General features: G+C 44.1%; 1 protein-coding gene across 3 annotated transcripts in view; it reads right to left on the minus strand.

Annotated features, from left to right (window-relative positions):
- Positions 1-17,396: 17,396 nt before the first annotated feature.
- Positions 17,397-21,576, minus strand: part of net1 (neuroepithelial cell transforming 1) — a 28,301-nt gene continuing 24,121 nt past the window's right edge. For all 3 annotated transcript variants that reach the window (XM_068586944.1, XM_068586945.1, XM_068586946.1), the window contains 8 exons: positions 21,465-21,572; positions 21,172-21,336; positions 20,613-20,675; positions 20,222-20,395; positions 19,857-20,114; positions 19,597-19,767; positions 19,282-19,468; positions 17,397-19,169 (listed from right to left, as the gene is read on the minus strand). In XM_068586944.1, the coding sequence (XP_068443045.1) occupies positions 18,709-19,169; positions 19,282-19,468; positions 19,597-19,767; positions 19,857-20,114; positions 20,222-20,395; positions 20,613-20,675; positions 21,172-21,336; positions 21,465-21,572 (1,587 nt within the window). In that variant the 3' untranslated portion in view covers positions 17,397-18,708. The remainder of the gene's footprint in view (positions 19,170-19,281; positions 19,469-19,596; positions 19,768-19,856; positions 20,115-20,221; positions 20,396-20,612; positions 20,676-21,171; positions 21,337-21,464; positions 21,573-21,576) is intronic.

Genomic DNA, 21,576 nt, shown 5'->3' on the forward strand with positions numbered 1-21,576 from the left:
AGCACAAAGAAAGAACAATACAAGATATAATTCACCACAGATCTGAGCGGATGATCGCATGAATGCATCCAGTAATCATTCATTTCGTCTTTTTTTAAGTCGTTTTTTCTCTCTCCTCCCTTTCAACCCTTCTGCTCTGCACGTTTGATCCATCTGTTGCACCGCGGGATGCCTCGCTGCCTTTCAAGCTAATCTCAGGTTTTTTTCATTCTCCTCCTGCCACTTACCTCGTCACCCGTTCTGTCACCTCAGAGAGGCGGGAGGAATAGGTGAGCCCGCCGGCAGACAAAGGAGCCGTTGTTCCAACCTGTCCCGCAGACATCCAGCGACACAAAAAGAGGCTCGCAGCCTGACACCCTGAGAGACTCTACGTCTAAGAAGAGGCATGAGGCAGGTGTGCAGGGCTGGTGAGGTCACCTCACACACGCTTTGAACTTCTCTGTGATGTTAGCAAAGCACAAAAAACTTTGTTCCGCTAACAAAACAACTTGCCCATTAAATCTACCATCAAATTAGTTTTCTCAATAAACCAGAGTTCAGGACTGGGCCGCTGTCTACATCTGATTAAACTGTCTCCAGCCTGAAGGGAAATCTACAAAAATGTATGTTTTAAATTACAAAACATCCCACGCAGAGCCTCCTCTCCCTTATGTTCATAAGCACAGAATGCCTTTTTAGAAAAGTTAGTTTTAACGTTAAATAAAGACAGTAAAACTCTAGCTCATTCTCCGTGGCATGGCCTGCTCACAATGACAATGCATTCAGCATCTTGGTTTAGTGTGTTAGCTAGACAACAACCTACAGCTCTGAAAAGTGAACCCAATGTGGAGGAGCCGAGCCGCCGCAAAATTCAGAAGGCCTTAAACTTGCATTATCTCTAATAACCTCCAGCTGTGACTCCTCTGGTTGTATAGAAGTCAAAAGAAAATGGCTCTACTTCTCTCTGGATGTATTCCCTCAGTAAACGTTGTAAACATGAGTTTATGTCTCAATCTCTAGTTTCAAGTCTTCTTCAATACAGCGTGATGCTCATTCAGTACATTTTTAGTCAAAGCATGTTTATGCTATAGGGCGTGGCTACCCTGTGATTGAATATCCTCTGCAGTCCAAATATGGTCACTTCCGTTCACACGTTGCAAAACAATAAGATGACGAAGGCCAAAGTCCAAGTTAGAGGAACGACAACCTCGAGGCTTCAAAACAGCAGTCCACAAGCCAATGGCTGACTATGTCCACTTCTTTTATACAGTCTACAGAGTTAGCATAATGACATAAGTTATTTAGATGCTAACTAATAAGCTAATTAGAAATAAACACAAAGTTCGGTTTTGAACAATTCAGCAATTTCATCTTTGTTGTCTTCCAGGAGAATGCCAATAACTTTTGTGATCCCAAAAGTTCACTTTATCTTTGCTTTATGACCAAAAACCTGCAAAACTAATGAGGTCCTCATTAGCCTTGATCATTAGCGCTAATTACAAATGATAGCATGCTAACAGACTAAACTAAGATGGTGAATATGGTCAGCAGTATACCTGCTAAACACCGGCATGTTGGCCCCGTCATTGTGAGCATGATAGCATGCTAAAGCTAGCATTTAGCAAACACGGCCTACACAGGGGTGCTAGCATGGCGAGTAACAAAAATGAAATACGGACACTTTTAGGATTGCCCTCTCACTTTTGACTTTCTCTCACTCATTTTCTCATTTTTTTATGAAAATAGAGACCTAAAGATCATGCATGAACCAAAATGCACATCATCTGTGAACAGACATGTTGACCTTGTGTTTTAACTGCCACTTCAGAGTTTGTACTTATAGGGTGTGCCATGTTTTCCTTGGAATGGGTGTGTAATGCCCGAAAGGCCTGTTCCAGCTGCACTCGAAGGCAACGTTCACCTTTATTTACTTCTGGAAGCGTTCAGCTGCATGTATTCAATTACCTTCATGTGGGATCCTGTCCCGTCTGGGTAGCCAATGAGCACATGGTCAGCTGCAGGGAGCCAATGAGACGCCTGCAGGCACTTTCTTAATTGGTATGAGTAACAGTACAGTTGTGCTGTCATAGTCTATTTTATAAATTCTTCACAATGGGAGCGCCTGCAGCGTGACTTTTTTCTGCTCACAGGAAGTTGATAAATGTTGAATTTTGGGTAAAACGTTGCGCTCTTCACTGTCACTTTACCCAGCAGTCCAATCACAGTGGAGGAGGGGCGGGACAAACACCTACACATACACCTACACCTTGAACCAAACACACCGAACTGTTTTCAAACTTACAAACTGTCATGAGTACACATCGACCAGCCGGTCGTCCTCGCTCCAAACTGTGCTTCAGCCTTCCCATCGTCTAGAGGGTTAGTTACTCTTACTTACGGCAATATTCTGTAACTTATTAACCAGAGGAAACCAAAGCAGGCAACCAGAGCAGGAGAAAAACATCTCTGGAAAACCATCAAAACTGCCTCAAATCTTTTACACTGTTAAAAATGACAAGGATCTGAAATATGTATCATGAAATTATGGCTTGAAACGGGATAGAATCTTTTAAATCATTATATCATTATAATCATTATAATGGCATTTTAGGAGTTTGAAGCATGTTTGGATGATTGCAAATACGCTGGCCAGGATGAACACACCGTAATACCTGCACGCCACACTCGCTGTGCTTGCTTCAAAATAGCAGAGTGAGGGAAACGCCCACATGCCATATCTGGCTGCAGTGGCGACTGTTCAAATGGGAAAAAGGAACAATATGTACAAAAAACATCATTCTGGAGAGAAAACCACAATATGCAGTTTCAATGCAGTCAAACATGACTGGTGTACCTTGGTTTCATAACCTCACAGTCTTCATATTCCTCTTAGGAATCTGATCTGTTGGTTTGTGGCTGAGCTTTTTTGATGTGGCACGGCTTACTGTTTTAGATGTTACATAACTGTGGTGCTGGTGAATCATTGTTCCTTCAGTTGTCTTTCTGTCACCGGCGGGACGAGGAAACCCAGCTTTGTTTCAGCTCGTCACCGCCGGCGAGAGGTGTGTTCTGTTGGCAGCGATCTGCTTCTGCTGCTCACGCGAAAATGTTTTCATGAGTGAACTAAGAGCCAGGGCGTGAAGGTGTGAGTAATCCGGCACCCGGCGGTGAGTAATGGCTCGAATGGCTCGGTGTACCCTGAAGGGGGCACATCCTGCAGCGTTAAAACTGTGAGGTTTGTTGTGCCTATAATGGTGGTTCAGAGACAATAGTCAGTGGTATTATTGTATTGGACTGTGATATCTCAAAAGGTAATTCTAATGTTTTGTACATTGATGAATTCAATGCACACAAACCCAACACCAATGGTGACAATGACCTCCAGCATGACCTTAGAGTTGGAACAACGCCTCTCTCATACAGTCTGAACAGAAGCGGCTCTACTAAGTTGAATGTACTGATGGGAAGGGATTACAATACATTACAATACATTGTATGAGTTGAGTCAATAAACTGATAAGTTGATCAAATCAAGAAGCAGAAAAAATGACCCTAAAATACAAGATGCCCAAATTGCTCAGCTAGCTGAGCATAAAAACAAACTGCTGTGTGAAGAAAGGCTCATATTCATCCATCATTCACAGATAAACTCAGATTGGACACTAAAATGTGTGGAGTAATTATGACTGTATAGCTGTTTCCATTCATGTATTTTATGCGCATTAGAAATGCAGTTTTTTGTCTTTGTCTAAAGAGAGTTGATGTGTTAAATGGGTTATGAAACTACTTCTGCCGAATATATTCTGAAATAGCAAACATTTACCTCACATGAGCGATGCTGTTTGGGCTGTCGCTGACTTCCTGGACACATTGCGTTTGTCTTCGTCTCCAGACGGCGTGCAACATGACCAACGCCAGCTGACGTGAAAGAACAGATTTTGTTTTTGGTTCACGACCTCTACTTCTTCTTCTACACTGTTTACTGGCAGCTTGCAGCCTTTAGAGACCTTCCAGACTACGCAGAAGTTCCCAAATAGTAAATGAAAAAGCATTTATTTTTTGCAGAATTTCAAAAAGTTTGCTTGAATTTTGCTTGACAATGAAATCACTGCTCGTGTCACATTTGTTTAAAAAAGGAGTCGAAAAAGTTCTGGATGTACCAACTACCATAATCCATCCTCTATGTTTACACCACTGCACTCGACTTTAAAGATTTTTCTAACGCTGTGAGTTCAAAACGCACTTTGTGATGAATCAGATAGAAACTTGTATGTGGGCGAGACCACTTCAAGTCCAAGTCGAGCTGGTTCACAGGACAGCTGGCCCAAAAGGGTCAAGACCGAGAAACTGAGATGACCGGAAAAGTCTGAAATGTGCATTCAGATCAGAGTCACGCTGACTGCACTTAAAATATCACATTCCTTGTGTCTTTGGTTTTTGTTTTGTAATTTTTGCAATCAGATCAGCGCCAAACACGACCAAATACATCAAGTGGGTCAAAGTTAAATGAGTCCAATGAAACACACTGAGGGTGTGACCGTGACTTCACAACCACACGGCCAACTGCTGACCATCATGACGGATGTCATTGTCGTGTTCCCAAACACACACACACACACACACACACACACACACACACACACACACACACACACACACACAGATGTGATGCAGCAGAAGAAGCCTCCTCGTGTTTCTCCAGTGGCTCACGGCCCAGAGTCTCAGCAGGGTTGCTGATGAGAGGCCGCTTGCACATCAATATTCGCCTTCACGGTCACTTCTCTTGGTTCCACCGGCAGGCCAACCTGCTGTACCGCTTTGTTAAGTCGGGTTCAGCTGTCGTCTCGCTGTCCCTCATGGCGTGACTCGAGTAAAAAGAGAACAAACGCGGCAGAGGACACGTTTACGAAACATAATTACTGCCAGTCTGCGTTGCTCACCGCTCCACGCCCGACCAGTGAATTAAAGCAGGTCGATGTGATTTTGCGGCGGCTCGGCTGACTTTAGAGGCGGCGCTGCTCTGCGGCGGCGGCGTTTACGAGACAAAGCGACAGCGGTTGTTTTCCGATCGGTGCTTTTGAGAGCGACTGGTTGACAGCTGGTATTTGTGTCAGTGTTTCAGGTATTTGGCCACAGCTCACAGCAGAGTTCCCACGCTCCATGAGAGCGTACGCTTAATGAAGGAAGAAAAAAGTAAACTGTATTGATAACATTTCTATATATCAAGATATCCTAATACGTTGTTGTCTTTTCCTGCTGTTAAAGGCTGCATAACAGTAAAGAGATGTAATTTCATGAAGTCACCTGATTGTTGACACATGTAAATATTGGGGGTGACGGCGCGTCCAACACATTTTACATAGTTTATTTTCCCAGGCCTGTATTTGCTCATGGGACCTGTGGATGAGGACAACGATCTGTGCTGCTCATGCACGAGAAAACCGCTCTGCCAGAGGACGACGTGTTGTCGTCATTGGTGATTTTACTAAAACAAAGTCAGGCCTGTAGTTCCATGTTGGAGACATTTCTTTTCTTCAAATAATTCAGAATGAATAGACAGCATGTGTCCTGAGTGTTTGTTTTGACTGCTGTATTTAACATTTTAATTAGCAAAAAAGACAAAATAAATATTGATAATTTTACAATAATAACGTTAGTTGTATCAACTGAATACCGAACGCCACACAAGTATTTCAAACTGCAGCTGCTAACTTTTGTCGTATTAGCTCAAACTGTCAGTAGTAAAACAAATAAAACAGGTTCCTTTGCTTCCTCTTCGTTCTCCCGATGCCATTCACAAGACTCCACCATCCCCGAAGAAAAACAACCAATCACAGCCAAGTAACGCAGCTGTCAATCACTGCATGGCAGCTCCTGCTTTATGGTCTTTTTGACTCTAAATGGATCATAATTTACTAAATGAACATCCTGCTGGATTGAAGAAGACTTGAAACTAAAACTCATGTTTACAACGTTTACTGAGGGGATACATGCAGAGAGAAGTAGAGTCACTTATATAGACTTCTATACAACCAGAGGAGTCACAGCTGGGGTTATTAGAGATATTGCACGTTTAAGACCTTCTGCATTTTGCAGCGGCTCGGCTGACTTTAGAGGCGGAGCTGTGACAAAGTGTCAGCGCTTGTTTTCCGATCGGTGCTTTCGAGATCGACTGGTTGACAGCTGGTACTCGTGTCACAGCTCACAGCAGAGTTCTCACGCTCCATGAGGGCGTACACTTCATGAAGGAAGAAAAAAGTAAAGAGTATTGATAACATTTCTAGATATAAAGAAGATATCAGGATATGTTGTTGTCTAAGGTGTTAAAGGCTGAGAGATGTAATTTCATGAAGTCACCTGATCGTTGACACATGTAAACATTGTGTAAATATTTAGTAAAGCAACAATAGTGAACCCTAGAATATCATCACAATATTTGGCAGTGCCATGCTTTTATGTTTATTAAGTGTTTTAGAACTAAAACAGGAGCTAACTGAGGCTAGCATCATTAGCTACGGGAGGCTATTCGCTATGTGCTGAGGAGGTGGACGGTCACCTGAAGGTTGACACGTGTAAACATTGTGTAAAAATGTTGTAAAGCAACAATAGTGAACCCCAGAATATCATCACAATATTACCATTAAGGTATTTGGACAAAAATATTGTGACAATATTGATTAAAGCAATATTAAAGTGATTTGTTAAAAAAAAATCACAATGTAACAAATAACTTTGCAGTCTCCGCCGCACTTTGGCAGTGCCACACTTTTATGTTTAGTCAGTGTTTTAGTACTGGAACAGGAGCTAACTGAGGCTAGCATCATTAGCTACAGGAGGCTATTCGCTCGCTAGCTAGCGTCAGTCCGCCACAGCTGCAAACAGTACTGTGTCGGGTTGTATATTTCCAAGTTGTGTGTTTGCAGGTCAAGTTATATTTTTGTCTTAAGCAAGTTCGACCAGCCAAAGAGTGACGGTCCAGATATGAAGCAGATATTGATTTGGGACTGTCTTGTTGTGTTTACAGCTAAATAAATGAAGTCTCGGTCCTGACTTGAACTCCACTTCAGCCGGTTGTGTTGCCTAGAAGCCTGACACCGGAGGAGGAAGAGGAGGAGGGTGAGGAAGAGGGGGACCGTTCAGACCGAGTATGAGGACACATGGAGGATTAGCTTGGCCTGCTGTGGGGTCCTCACAGACCTGGTGGGGGAGGAAGGCCCATGGCTCCACCGTCAGGACACCGGCTCGCTTTCATGTCTGGAAATGGACCACAGAGTTTATGTAACTGTCACCTCATTTAACTGAGATGGGAGGCAGAGGAGGGAGGAAGGGGGAGGAAGAGGGAGGCTGGTGGTGACGGTGAAGACCGGCTTGATAAAACACTTCTTTGATCTTCATCCCAGTTGTTTTATTTCAATGTTCAGAAGATTGTTTCATTTACTGTACCTCAGGCTCTTCTCTAGGAAAAATGTTATTGCTTTCTCTTTGTATTTTACAAGAATTCATTTTTTATAATTCCTCTTGGTTATATTTTATCGTATCGCGTTGTTCTTTTCACCGGTTTCTATTGATCTCATTCTCTTTTATTGTAAAGTTTGATTTATGAACATGTGTTAAGCATTTGTTTCCCCATTTCACTGAAGTTCTGCACACACAAAGTTCTGATTCACTCGACGGTTTTGCGTCCGGCCTCGCCGTTACACCCTCAGGCTCTTAATCCTCGTCCTCACACAGGAGCAAAACGCCTGATGTGAGCAGAGCCGCTGTGGGCGGAGCCAGAGCCACATGGGATTACGGCGCAACAATGTTCCCCTGGTTCACTGGCGCTGTGCTGTTTTGTCTACAACAGGAACACTGTTATGTGCTGAGGAGGTGGAGGGGGGGGGTGACGGCACGTCCAACACATTTTCCATAGTTTTTTTTTCCCAGGCCTGTATTTGCTCACGGGACCTGTGGATGCTGACAATGATCTGTGCTGCTCACGCACGAGAAAACCGCTCTGCCAGAGGACGACGTGTTGTCGTAATTGGTGATTTCACTAAAACAAAGTCAGGCCTGTAGTTCCATGTTGGAGACATTTCTTTCCTTTAACTAATTCAGAATGAATAGACAGCATGTGTCCTGAGTGTTTGCTTTGACTTCTGTACTTATTTGGTCAATATTTTAATTAGCAAAAAAGACAAAAGAAAATATTGATAATTTTACAATAATAACGTTAGTTGTATCAACTGAATACCGAACGCCACACAAGTATTTCAAACTGCAGCTGCTAACTTTTGTCATATTAGCTCAAACTGTCAGTAGTAAAACAAATAAAACAGGTTCCTTTGCTTCCTCTTCGTTCTCCCGATGCCATTCACAAGACTCCACCGTCCCCGAAGAAAAACAACCAATCACAGCCAAGTAACGATAGACTTCTGTACAAGCAGAGGAGTCACAGCTGCGGGTTATTAGCGATAATGCAAGTTTAAGGCACTTCTGTATTGGCTTCACTTTTCAGGTAATAATAATTAATTAGATGTAGTATCATTATAGTTATTATTTCCTGACACAAAAATCACGTCTCTGCTCTGTCCTCTCGACCTGACACCGGTTTGGAGAAGTGGCAAACACGGGGGCTACACATCCGACAGAGGGATCAGTGTTGAACTTCGCTCGTCATTCTGATAATCAGCCCATGTTTTGATTATAGATCTCAGTCTTTTGGGGGGTGGGACCTCGCAGCTCGGTGGAAGAGCCTCTGGGGGGTACAATCTCACAGATTTCCTCCCGGGTCGAAGCGCGAACAAGCGGGTCTGTGTGGTCTGGAGGCTCGGTATCTCGTACGCATCTGTGAGCTCAGCTCCAGGTTTTCCAGTCTTACCGCTCCATGTTTTGTCTGTGGAATTATTTTATTAAGAGTGACAGGTGGTCCGCTCTAAACACCGATTCCTGTCCCTCGTGACTCCTTCCAGGTGGAATGAACTTCATGTCTTGTTCTACATTTCCTCGACGGACCCTCTGTATTCACGCTGGAGGTCTTCACTTTGCTGTGGTTCTGTCTCGGCCTCCCTGATGTATTTCAGTGACGTAACACTTGAAACCTGTTATACATATATAATGTCAGGTCCATGGTGAAACATCTAAACGTAAATCTAAAACAAGGGAAGGTAATGTTTGGACTCTGCACAAAGGAACGCGTAGGTGAAACCATGGAAGATTTACAAAGCGAGGTCAATTATATAACGCTGAAGATAAGAGCTTCTTGCCAAAACAATGTTTTAGTGCTGAGATGCCGTGCGTACCGATGGAGCCGTCACTCCAAACGGATGAATCACTGTCCAAATCCCTCTTTTATGAGGCCGTGTCCTCTCAGCCTTATCTTATATGTACACAGCTTGCTCGATTATGAAGGCACATACATGTTCTCAGAGGTGTTACGTTATGTCCTCTTGCTTATGAGAAGGCCGTGTTCACACCATCGTGATTTATAGGCAGCTCCTGCCAAGGTGATGCAAACGGCAACCTGTAATGAGATGTGACACCAAGTGTAATCAGGCCCTGGGATTCTTCAATACATTCATGTCATAACAAAAGAAATAGGTTATGTGTGATGAGAGTATACTCTTATCACACATAACCTATTTTTTTTTGGTCATCTGGTTCTGTACGAAAGCTAAAAGAAAGAGAGGATGCTTACATAAATGCTTCTCAGTTAAGTAAGCATTTATAAATGCTCACTTAAGTGAGGTTTTTACTCAGATGATTGTATTGCATAGTTTTCTTCTTCTTTTTAAAACTAAATCAGTGCAGGCGGGTGTCATCTGGCATTCGTGGGGATACCCATGTAAAAGAATGCGCCGTAATCATAAGGTATCCTATCAGATCAATTATGATCATGTACTATGATCATGATTGATCATAGTACATGATCAACAAACAGCGACCTTTGAGCCAGGAGGCCGTTGTTCATTCACTCTTATAACTTGCGTAATGTTACCCAAGCAAAGCTAATTTCCTAAATGCTCTTCCTAACCTCTTCTTGTTCTCTTTTTTGTTCTCAATCTTTTCCTAAACCTAACTGAGGAGTTTTGTTGCCTAAATCTAATAAAGTACTTTTGTTGTACAAACCTAACTAACTATTTTTCCTCAGACCTAACGAAGTACTCCTGTTGCCTAAATGTAACTCAGCTGTTTCCTGTGATGCTTATTTGAAAAAAAAGGACATGTAACAAGGGGATATGATCACATTTTGCTGGCCTTTTGCATTAAAACACACACAAATTGTAACTTTTCGTAAGATATCCTACGTACGAGTTAAAATAATGCATTCATAAAGAGGGGACATCTTTCTGCATTGAGTGCTTTAACTTTTAATACTCTACATTTTCCTGATTTATATTTTATACTTACATGCTTTGACTAAGTAACATTGGCGGATTGGCTGATTGGCGCTGAGCTATCGTACGGCAGAGTTTCATAACTCTAACTATTACCTGGGAATGCTGCAGCTTTCATTCCCACTGGAGCCATGAACATAATACTAATAGAAATGATACTGACACAGGGTCCTGAGCCAGGAAGTTGCCGGAGCGTCTCGCATGGAAAATGAACTGTGGCTCCCGATGCAGAAATGGAAAACTGCAGAACCATTTATGGGTTGTGGTGCAGCGAGAAACGGGGCTACAGAGCAGCACGCTCTCAGAGCGCAATCAGAGATAATCTGAGATGCTCGGGTTTCTCAGGGTTTTCAGATAATCTCCTCTCGAACATTTGGAGGCCGGGGAAGAGGGCAGTAAACAATCCGGTGACAGATTTTAAAACAAAGCGCTCACCAGAGGAGCATTCATACCTGATGGAGTGAGTCAGACTGGTGAGGCAAGCAGGGGAGGACGCCAGGCCTGCTATTTTGGACTCCGCCAGATACGTTCGTGAATGCATGATATGTGGAGCAGATTCCTGTTTGATAGCTCCGGTGACTGAGAGAAAAGCTACATCAAAGTGGAGGCATTCCTCTCCAAATGAAACCGGCATGTGGTTCTCACTCCAAGTAATATGGAGAAATGCACCTCAAGGTGCGTGATAACCATCTTGTTTGTAAGTTATTACACCAGTCTTGGCAGGTCATGTGCCCTCAAAGCCCTGTTGCTTGACCACTGCACCTTACCTCAGCCAATGTCAGCATATAAAGAATGATTACTCACTCCCACCGACCCGCAACATGAAAAACACGGGGAAAGTTTGGCATTACTGCCGTTAGCGCAGGGTGAGCGGTCGCCGTCTCATGCCTCCAAAGCCCTGGGCCTCTCCAGGAGGAAATGAAAGAATCCAGAGTCTCTCCAGAACACAGGACTCGATAGATCTTGAAGGGTAAACCCTGTTTTACTGAACATCACACACACTTGTAAACATTTGTTTTACATTTTCTTTCAGCTGGCACATAAGCTTGTTTGGGCTGCGCACAAAGGGCTAGCCTGTTAGCTTCAACCCCTCCGGCTAAGTTGAGCTGATGTTTGTTCTTGAGGATGATGGCAAACACAGCCTTCATGTGTCTGTCGTGAAGCTGGTTCCACTTGTTGGTCTCACGAGTAAACATCACCTTAGAGGAGCAGCAGTAGAGTCGTTGGGATGCAGTCATGTCGGTTACGCTGCAGTGCTAAACAAATGTTTGCTAACATTAGCTGAAGCTGAAACTCCACCTCTACTGCTGGATAGTTAACTCATAGTTTAGTCATATTGTGACCGGCTGAGCTGGTGGAGATATGTGAAGAACGGACAGACACAGAGATTCTTGCTTTATACTTTGATGAATTCTACATAGTTTCCATTCTAGTTTTTTATAAAACATGGTAGTTTAGACCTGAAAGCATTCTAAGTATTTGAGCTGTGGGTCTGTCTCCAACACCCTGAAGGATTTCTGTCTGGTATGCAGAAAATCAGGTCTGTAGATTCTGCATGAAAATAGTTCACATTTTATCGAGGACATTACATCTGTAAATAAGCTTTTAACCTCACATTCAGATTATGTATATTCAGCTTTTTATTGCTGGTAATTGCATCTGAAATTGAAATACAGGAAGAAGGCAAGTTTATCAATAAGCAACAAAGCAATTCAAAGCGCTTCACATAAAACAATAAAAGACATTTCAAAAAAACATCTCGACACTATTAAAAATGAGATAGGTGAAAATGAATCACACACCCTGTAATGTTCTGTTCTCACTGGAACGAGTGAAAACACACATACATCCATAAGAGATCGCTAACAGATGTCTTATTGGTTAGCGATCTGTTCTGTATGTATGGAAAATGGATATATAACTTCTTGATTGTGTGGTCCACAAAACAATGTCCCACTGCAGTTCTCTTCTGGACTTGTGGTTAACTTCTATAATGGCGTATTTTTGAAGGCCAACCCTGTGAAGTGTCGCCCTGGTTCGCTCCAATGGGATTTTTTCCATAGAATTTGGGATTATTGCAGAATACAAGCTCTACGGCGTTGATGTTACTTACACATTGTTTTGGGCGAGACAATCTTCACAAATGAACTTTTAGGATCGTTGAAGCGTGAACTTGTTAGCCACCACCTGACTTAAGACACATAAAAGCTTCAAAAGTCACTAAATGGATATTTACCGACACATTTTTAATTAATGTTGGAGAACAAAACAGTTTAAATTTATTTCACTTGTGTTAACCACAGACCACAAAAGACATTGACTTTATGACTCATTTTGTAGGTTTTAGGTCTTTTATTCTTTACATTACATTTCATTGAGCTGACGCTTTTATCCAAAGCGACTTACAATAAGTGCATTCAACCGAGAGTACAAACTCAGAACAACAAGAAAGTACCATTTTTTTTCAATAAAGTCAAACTACAAAGTGCTATCAGTTAAAGACATTAATGTGCTATCACTGCGCTACCTTCCTAATTCAAGGTGTAGTCAGGTCGCTCGTTGCTTATACAAGAGGGATACTGAGTATTGTGAAGCCTTATGGTTGTGGTCCAATAGCTTAACCCGACACACTCTACTAGCAGACACTTTACTGCAGTTTATGAGTTAAAGACTTTAGGAAACAAACTCCAGGAGAAACAGACAGACCAAAATGCCACTTTCAGCCCGGATTTTGTTTTGTGTTAAACATCCCCGAGGGCAATCGTTTTCATCGTCCTTTTTTAAAAACACATGAATGTTTTAGTGTTTTGTTGTCGAAAGCTTTTTTTGTCTTTCCCACCATCACACGTCATCTCCCGAGGCGAAAGGAAATCCAGGAGACAAAGTGATGCGATTTGTCTGAGAGACGCGCTCCGAGCTGACAGCTCCTTTCGTCAGCGTGTGAGTGATGACTGAACAAGTTCCCGGTCTGTCAGGAATGAGCCTGGCAGAGTGTATTTTGACATAAACACAGAGTCCAGGTTTGGATGGAGGGGGTGCTGTGAACCCGTTTGACGTCCGGTTGTCCGTGATTGCCTCCAAGGGCTACTTTGCTGGTCAGATCTTTGTCTTGAGCTCACTGTGTTATCGGCCTTGGGCGGGTTTTTGTAAACTGATCTGAACGCTTCATATCCAGGGAGCTTCCAGTGCCATCAAACATTGAATCCACCGGCGAGGATAAGAGAGACGTTGTTGTGTTTAAGTGACACAGAAGTATTAGACGACACAGAGAAGCTACACAGCTTGCAAACCTCCACGCATGTGCATGCTAACCCCAGAGACAATCCTTCTGTTATGTTGTCTCCAGCCTGTGTGGGGCTGCGTGGCCTTTTCGCCATGCACGGGCCTCCAGTAAATTAATTCGCCACCCACGTGGTCCCACAACATCGACAGAGGCTCTTCAACAAGCTGCAGTGTGTTGTTGTGCGTTATTAAACCGGCTGCAGAAGGTGTTTATTCTCCAGCTGTTTTACTGACCGTTTTTGTCAAAAACAGTCCTTTGCTTGTCGAACCTCTTCGTTAGGAACTTTCTTTGTTGGCAATGACGGCATTGTTGTGGCAGTTGAGTCCCAGATAAATGAGCTCAATATACCCCTCCAGACAGCAAGATCTCCATGTCAATGCAGCAAACTGCTGTTTCTTCCCCACCCTTGGTGCTGGATGAAGCCAGATTAATATTTATATTATTTTTTAGGAAGTAGTCAACATTTTGGGGAATGTGCTTATTTGCTTCCTCAGTGAGAGTTTGATGAAAAGATTGGTTCTGCTCTCATGTCTGTAAACTAAACATGGAGCTAACCAGATGTCAGTTAGCTCCATTTGGCATAATGACTGTTTCCAGTCATTATAACGACTGTTTCCTGTTATTATGCTGTCATAAAACTGTCAATAGCTAAAAAGAATCTCTGAACCTCAGTCTTTAACATGTTCTATCTTGTTTGTTTCATCTATAATATTGATTTTCTCATCTAACTTGGCGTGAAAGGAAGTCCCTGTGTTTCCCAAAATGTCAAACTAATCAACTGTGGCATTTAAAGACGTATCAATGTAAATGTGCCAGGTTTTCATCACACGATTGTGTTGATGAACCAAAATGTTGACTTCATCTTGCTGTTGCTGCGTCCTTTGGAACATCCACATGAATGAACAAAGTTCCCCTTATTCCGAATGCATCTAAACCTAAGATGGATGTGGGTTTTATTCCCAAAAAAATGAACTGTTGAGCTCCATGGGTAAATTCTGCCACTTCAGCAGCTCATCGTCATGTTGACTAATGCCCAGAAGTCGGTGTCACTTCCACATTGTAGTAATGGTGGCTGAGTCAGACCAGTCAGGGAAGTTTCTGCTTCCTCAATTTCATCCTTTCGTCAGGAGCGGATCTGACCTTCCCATTCATATTAACGCCGCAGAATGGTTTTGTGCTATTGCCATTGTGACCGTGCGAGTAACTTCTGTATGAAGTGAACGTGAACGCACTCTGCATGAGGCTTTGCAGTAACGACTAAAACAAGCAGTGGAGTGGTAATGGTACAAAGTGTGGAGAGCTTGCACATCCACACAACCAGTTCAGCGTTAAAGCATGGTGGCAATACATGGAGAATGGCCTTGCTACTCTTCCCATCACTCAACAGACTTTAAAGTACACGTCATTACCCATTTGCACACACTGATGGCAGTGTCCATCATGACTAAAGTAATTCACATTTATACCAGGAGCTAGCTAGTGGACACCTCGCTAGTCATTCAGCGAAGATGCTAATTCTGCCATGCTTTAATGCTAAACTCACAGAAACTGCTCCTGTTCTAGTTCAATGGTCGGGAGCCTGTTCTGCTGGCTGTGGCCACGGGGGCAGCTCAAACACTGGAGCTACAGGCAGTTTTGTAGCTGTCAGGGTGTGTTTGTGGAGCTTTTTTGGTGGAGGGAGATAAGCCTCAAAGGATGTGGCGGTGACAGATCACTGACAGGAGGCTCAGACGTCTGTGTCGGTCAATAATCTGGCCCACAGCTCTTTCAGGAGCACAGATGAGAGGGAGGTTTCTGGTACACTGGAGGGAGCGTCCTGCTGGGAGCTTATTTCCAGGCTGGTTATTTTTGCTAGTTAAGCTAAAAGAGAAATGCATGGTGCTGTTTTAAAGCTGCACGTGTTTGAGACACAAAGTTCAAGAATATATCTACTTTTACTACATGACAGCATGTTGAAATGAATAGACTTCATTTGCTTCAGCAAAACAACACGTGAATATACAAGCATGGATGAAGGGCAAACCAAAATAAAGCAAGGTTTATTTAAGCGGAGTGGTTCCTGCTCAGAAGTCAATGGGTGGTCTCAACAGTAATAATGGTTGTCTTGTACTTATGGGTTTTGTTTAGCTCTGCTGCGGAGGAACTGAGAGCGTCCATCACATTGACGAATGCTGGTGCACATTCAACTTCCATTAAAGTAAATTGGCAACTGTGTGGCGAGCATGAGCGAATGTTTGGAGAATGCTCTCTGTTTTCTGAGAAGCAGACGTGAGGCCATCACTTGGTGCGGCCAGGCAGACAAACGAAAAAGGGAAGAAAACTTTCCTCACTCCAGCAAAAACTTAACGTCTCAAAGTTCAAACGCTCGGTGAAGGCTGAACCGAAGCCGTCTCTCTTCATTTTTTTTCTGGTGAAATGCATCGTCACTCACAACAGTGGGCTATCGTGTATGAACTAAGCATCCCTTTCAGTAAGCCAATCTGTTTACTAAAACGTTTGAGAGGCTCTGGACCATTTGTCAGGTCTTCCAATAGATGGTCTTTTTTCATTAACCACTCTCTATCAACAAATAACGTAGCTCCAACAGGAACCAGGCAGCGATGTCGCGGTTTGAAAAACAAAAACAAATCCTGACTTATTCTTGCACTGCAAATGTTTCTCTTGGCACTTTCATAGAACCGACTGTTTAGTTAAGACTTAAGAGCGGTCATAAATCAATGGGTATCTCCATTTCTCTGCCTTCATTTAGTGCTCTCTTCCAATCAGTGTCATGTGAGTCATACGACCTAGCCCAAGGAGGTCGCACAAGCTATTGTGTCTATTTTAAAAAGTCTCCTAAAAGAATAGTTTGTCATTTTGAGAAACATATTTATGTGGGTGATAATTACTTGTTGCTTAACTCTTCAAATACCTACGTCTGTCCCTCCATGATGAAGCTACAACAGCTGGTTAGCGTAGTTTAGCATGAAAACAAGAAGCCGGTTAGCATGAAAACTAGCAGCCGGTTAGCATGAAAACTAGCAGCTGGTTAGCGTAGTTTAGCATGAAAACGAGAAGCCGGCTAGCATGAAAACTAGAAGCCGGTTAGCGTAGTTTAGCATGAAAACGAGAAGCCGGTTAGCATGAAAACGAGAAGCCGGCTAGCATGAAAACTAGAAGCCGGTTAGCGTAGTTTAGCATGAAAACGAGAAGCCGGTTAGCATGAAAACTAGAAGCTGGTTAGCGTAGTTTAGAATGAAAACTAGAAGCCGGTTAGCATGAAAACTAGAAGCTGGTTAGCGTAGTTTAGAATGAAAACTAGAACCCGGTTAGCATGAAAACTAGCAGCAGGTTAGTGTAGTTTAGCATCATGACTGTAAATAAGTCTAGCACATCTCAAGCAGACAGATTTCAACATCCACTTATATCTTGTTTGATTTATCTCTTCAAAAACTAAGGTGTAATGTAAAAATAAATGTTTATACTTATTTTTGTACCGATTGAACAAACAAGATAATACCTGTAAATTATTGAGCTTTTCTAGGCGCTCAACATGAATTATGGTACCTTTGCAGAGCAACACGAGCCATTTCTCTGCTTCCATTCTTCATGCTAAGCCAAGCTAACCAGCTGATGTCTCAAGCTCCACAGTCAGCATCAGACATCAGACTGGCATCACTGTGAACGTTAATAATCACTGTTTCGTCAGTCAGTGGAAAAAAAATAACATGAAGACATGAAACCAAAAGTTCAGTTGCAAATCTTACACAGATCTTTATTGTTCTTTAATTAAATACAGTTCGAAGCAAGCAAGTTGCTCTTTTCTTTTTTTCTCCTCATCATCTTGTTCACACTTACAAAAACCTTCTTTTATCTTCCTTCCCCTACGTACTTTTTCCTGTCGATTACACTCACTTGATTTTCGCCACCTATCATCCAGCTATACGCAAGATATCACATCAACTTATACAGGAAGTTAATGGAGTTTCACACCTTGCGTTTAACGGTCCATTTCAGATCCAAAACATAGCTTTTTCCATCTTTTCTCTTTTACTTTCAACCTTCAACAACTTCTCTCATTTCCATCAACCGGTCGTTTCCATGTTTAATTGTCCTTTTCCCCTCGGACCGGTAAATATGTCCTGCTGCCTGTACTGGTGCACGCAGTGTCCACAACTAAAGCTCCATGCAAGATGCTACACTGAAAAGTGATCCGTTTCATTCTGAAAAGTCAGCTTTTTCAAAACCAACATGGCTCAGTTCAAAATTCTGTTTCAAAACAAAACTCCTCATCACTTCTCTGATATTGACATCAGATGATTTAATACCACTCCACCTCATAGTGGTGTTCATTTTTTTCCCCAAACAGAGAGAGGCTGAAGTCTCATTTGTCACTGGATTTAAATTAATTCCTGCAGTGAATAAAAAAAAGTGTCCAGGTCCTAACATCTGTCATTAAAGGAATGTATAAAAAATAAGACGTGTCTTCTGAATAATCAAACAAAAATCAGAATTTTACAGAAGAGTGTGTAGCTTTGTGTAGTACATCTCATCCTTTGTGGGAATTATCCTCCTTTCATGCCTGTTAAACATGCTCAAAAATTCAAATAACTTCACCTAAAAGCTAAAACAGTGCTGCTTTATGATACCTAAAAAAATACTAAGATAAATTTTTAGAATATAAAAATGTAAAACTTTCATTAGCCCCCCAAAAAAGGTCTAGAATAATGCTTAAATATCAAATTAATAGTAAACAGGATTTAATGCACCACCTCTATCTCCATGAAATCAACACACTCTCAACACACAGATCCGTGTGTGAAAGGTGCGTTTGTTTCTCGTTACGCTTCCCTTTAGAGCTGGTGGAAGCCGCGCACGTCTCTCCAGAATACTGTGTCTCTGTGCGCCGCACTCGGATGGAGGGGTAAGGTAAATAGCTGCCGAAGAGGACAGTAACACAGAACACTGTAATAATATGCACGCACGCAGACACGCATAAATACAAGTCCCAAGCTTCTCCACGTCACATTTATGTACAAAAAAAAAATGAAAGTGTCCAAACAGGAGTCCATTTTCTCCTTCCACCTCAGTTCACACCATCGTCTCTTTTCTCTTCCCTAAAGAGCACAGAGACTTCTTGTCCTTTTTGGTTTTGTGCGAGGAGAGCGGCGAGGAGAGCGGCGACGACGACGAAGATGACGACGTCGTCGATAAAGATGAGGAGGAGGAGCGGGACGAAGGAGACGTTGAGGTGGGGCTTGGGCTTGTGCTGTTGCACGGCGAGTTGGGGGCGGACTGAGAGGCCGGCTGCAGGCAGTTCTCATCCGCTTCCTCCATGTGGACGATGGCGGAGACGGAGGACGGCCGGCGCTTGGAGCGGGCGTCGCTCGCCTGCGGGGAGGGCGTGGAGGGCTCGCTAAGGGGCCGGTGGACGGAAATGGCGCTGCGGAGGCAGTTGAGCCACTGCTGCTTGTGGAAGACATCGTTGACCTGCAGCGTGTGGGACTGAGCCTGGCTCGGGTCCTGGGAGCGCACACGGAATATGTTCTTGGCTGTGGAAGGAGGGGGAGAAGAGTCGAATGAGCAAACCGCTATAGAGAGAGAAGACGATGTATATTCCGACATTAACCGCCATGAACTACTTGACGCGGGCACCAGCCTCACCTTTGTCCGCGTTGCTGAAAGCGCCCCTGAAGGAGCCGCCCATCCTGACATCTCCGTCCTGCAGGTCCTCCAACACGAGGTCGTGCACTGGGATCGGCTGCCGGTAAACCTGGAAACACTGGCGCTCGTTCCTGGTGACGGGGCGGGTCAGAACCAGCAGCTCGGTGAACAGGAACACATGCAGCTTCTAGAGGGAAACACAGAACAACCACAACAATTAAAACCTCATGTACACATGACCAGCAATATGGGATGTGAGGCGTATGATGATGAGTGAAGAAGGTAGACAATAGCATTTGGAAGTATTGTGCTCACCGTGCCGCTCTTGTTACGCAGCTCGCCGTGACACAGCAGGCTCTTGCACTCCTCGATGAGAGGGTCTTTCTGCCTGTCGTCCAGATACTCCAGCTTGTCGATGTAGTACCGGCACTCGGACTCTCCCTTCTTCATGTTGATGTCGGACAGCACGCCCTGCATGATGGTGATCTGAAGAAGCCAAGGAATGAGAACATTAAGCTCAGCCACGTTTCAAGATTCACGTCCTGTGTCTGGACAAGTCTGTGCCCTCGACTCACCGCTTCCTCCAGGCTGGCGGCGTCCGGGTGCTCTGGTGAAGTGTGTCTCAGTATCTCCTTGAGCAGGAGTGGGTACTTGACCAGGCGGGAGCGCGGGATGTCCAGGAAGCTCCACAGGTCCAACTTCCTGCTGAAGGGTGACTCGATGCAGCGCTGCAGGAAGTCCTGCACCCGCCGGTCCTGCTTCTTCTGGTCCAGCAGCGCTTTGGCTGCCAGCTGGTTGCTGCAGTAGTCCCTGTAGGCGTTTAGCCGAGGCAGCTGCAGGGGAGAAGAGACACTTACTCATGCTGCCTCTTTTACTGGAAGCCCAGCCGAACATCAACAGAATCAAAAGAGGCTGAAGCAGTTATGACAGGGAAACTTACCCAGTTCACCACAATCTGTCCGATCTGGCCCACGGTCCCATCTGGACCCGTGGCTTTGGCGAGCTGCACCAGGAGATCCTCGTGCAGAGGGATGTAGGTATCCAGGTTACCGAAGATGTGAGTGAGCTCCTCCTCTGACATGATGGAGAGCTTCAACATCGGGTCATGGTACGCCTGTGTACAAGAGGAGAGCCAAAACGTCAAATGACAACATTCCTTCAGCCCAAGAGGGCGGGCTAAGAATAGCTTTGAGGGTACAAGAGAAAGGGAGAGGAGTAACTCTGGTCTTTTTATAGTTACTGGCTGGCTGTGTGGAAGGCCTGCCAGACTTTGATTTAATCTGTTTGTTTAATATGTACTCCCTCGGCCTCAGAGATTTAAAAGTACAAACCTTGCGTGCGAGCTGGAGGTCCTCAATCAAGTCTTGTTCTCCACGAGACAGCTCAAATATGGCCTGAGAAGGTGGGGAGGGGGCACAAAAAGAGACTTTTTTTTAGCAAAACGCATGAATCAGATTGTTATTACATTATCGCAACCGATGGCAATTAGACTCGATGGTAAAACAGCCTTGGTGCCAAACGACTGAGGTCAACTTTAAAATCTCTCTGGCTGCTCGCTCTCTGCGTTCGAAAACCTTTATGGTTCCTGACAGTTGGCCAAGATGTCTAACATATGCACCACAAGTAGGGATGTGGGGCAGGAGAGCGCTGGCTTGTTGGCTTGTCAGGTCTATGTGAGCTCACACAGACGGAGAAATGAGCCCGGGAAGGCTTTTTGACCCATTTAGACTATCCAACACGAATACTACACGGGCATGTGAAACCTGTCTGGTAGACAGGTAACGTTAACCACTGTCTGGATTTCTGGCACCGCCCCTTGGCATCTCAACCATACTGTACAATGCACCATCTGTTCCTACTGTCTGTTCATGACTCAGTGCTGATTCTCACCTCCTGCCGCTTGATCTCTTTTGTGGAGAAAGTTCCTTTCTGGTGGACGTCTAGCGTCTCCGACCACAGCATGCTGTTCCTCCTTTTGGGTGGCGTGGGGGCCGCTGCCTTGCTGCAAGGCTTGTGGGGCGCGCTCGGCGACTTGGCATCACCCCGGAAGGAGGCCTGGAGATGGAAAAGAGGAAGCCCCCGGGGGTCAGACAAGTGGAAGCCGAGCTGGTTTGGTGCAACAAGCAGAGCAGCAGAGAGGTGTGCCTCCAGCTCCCTTTCAGCGCGACGTCACAGGATCTTACCTGGATGGTTTGGCCGAAGCGCCGGACGGCCCCATTCTTCACCGGAGAGATGAGGTTGGCTAGCGACGTCACCCTGCCGAGAGGACGGACACGCTTTGTGCTGGGTTCCTGA

Source organism: Clinocottus analis, unplaced genomic scaffold, assembly GCF_023055335.1.
Source record: "Clinocottus analis isolate CAN_PGR_092001 unplaced genomic scaffold, fCliAna1.0.p SCAF_20, whole genome shotgun sequence".
In the NCBI taxonomy this organism is placed as follows: Eukaryota; Metazoa; Chordata; class Actinopteri; order Perciformes; family Cottidae; genus Clinocottus; species Clinocottus analis.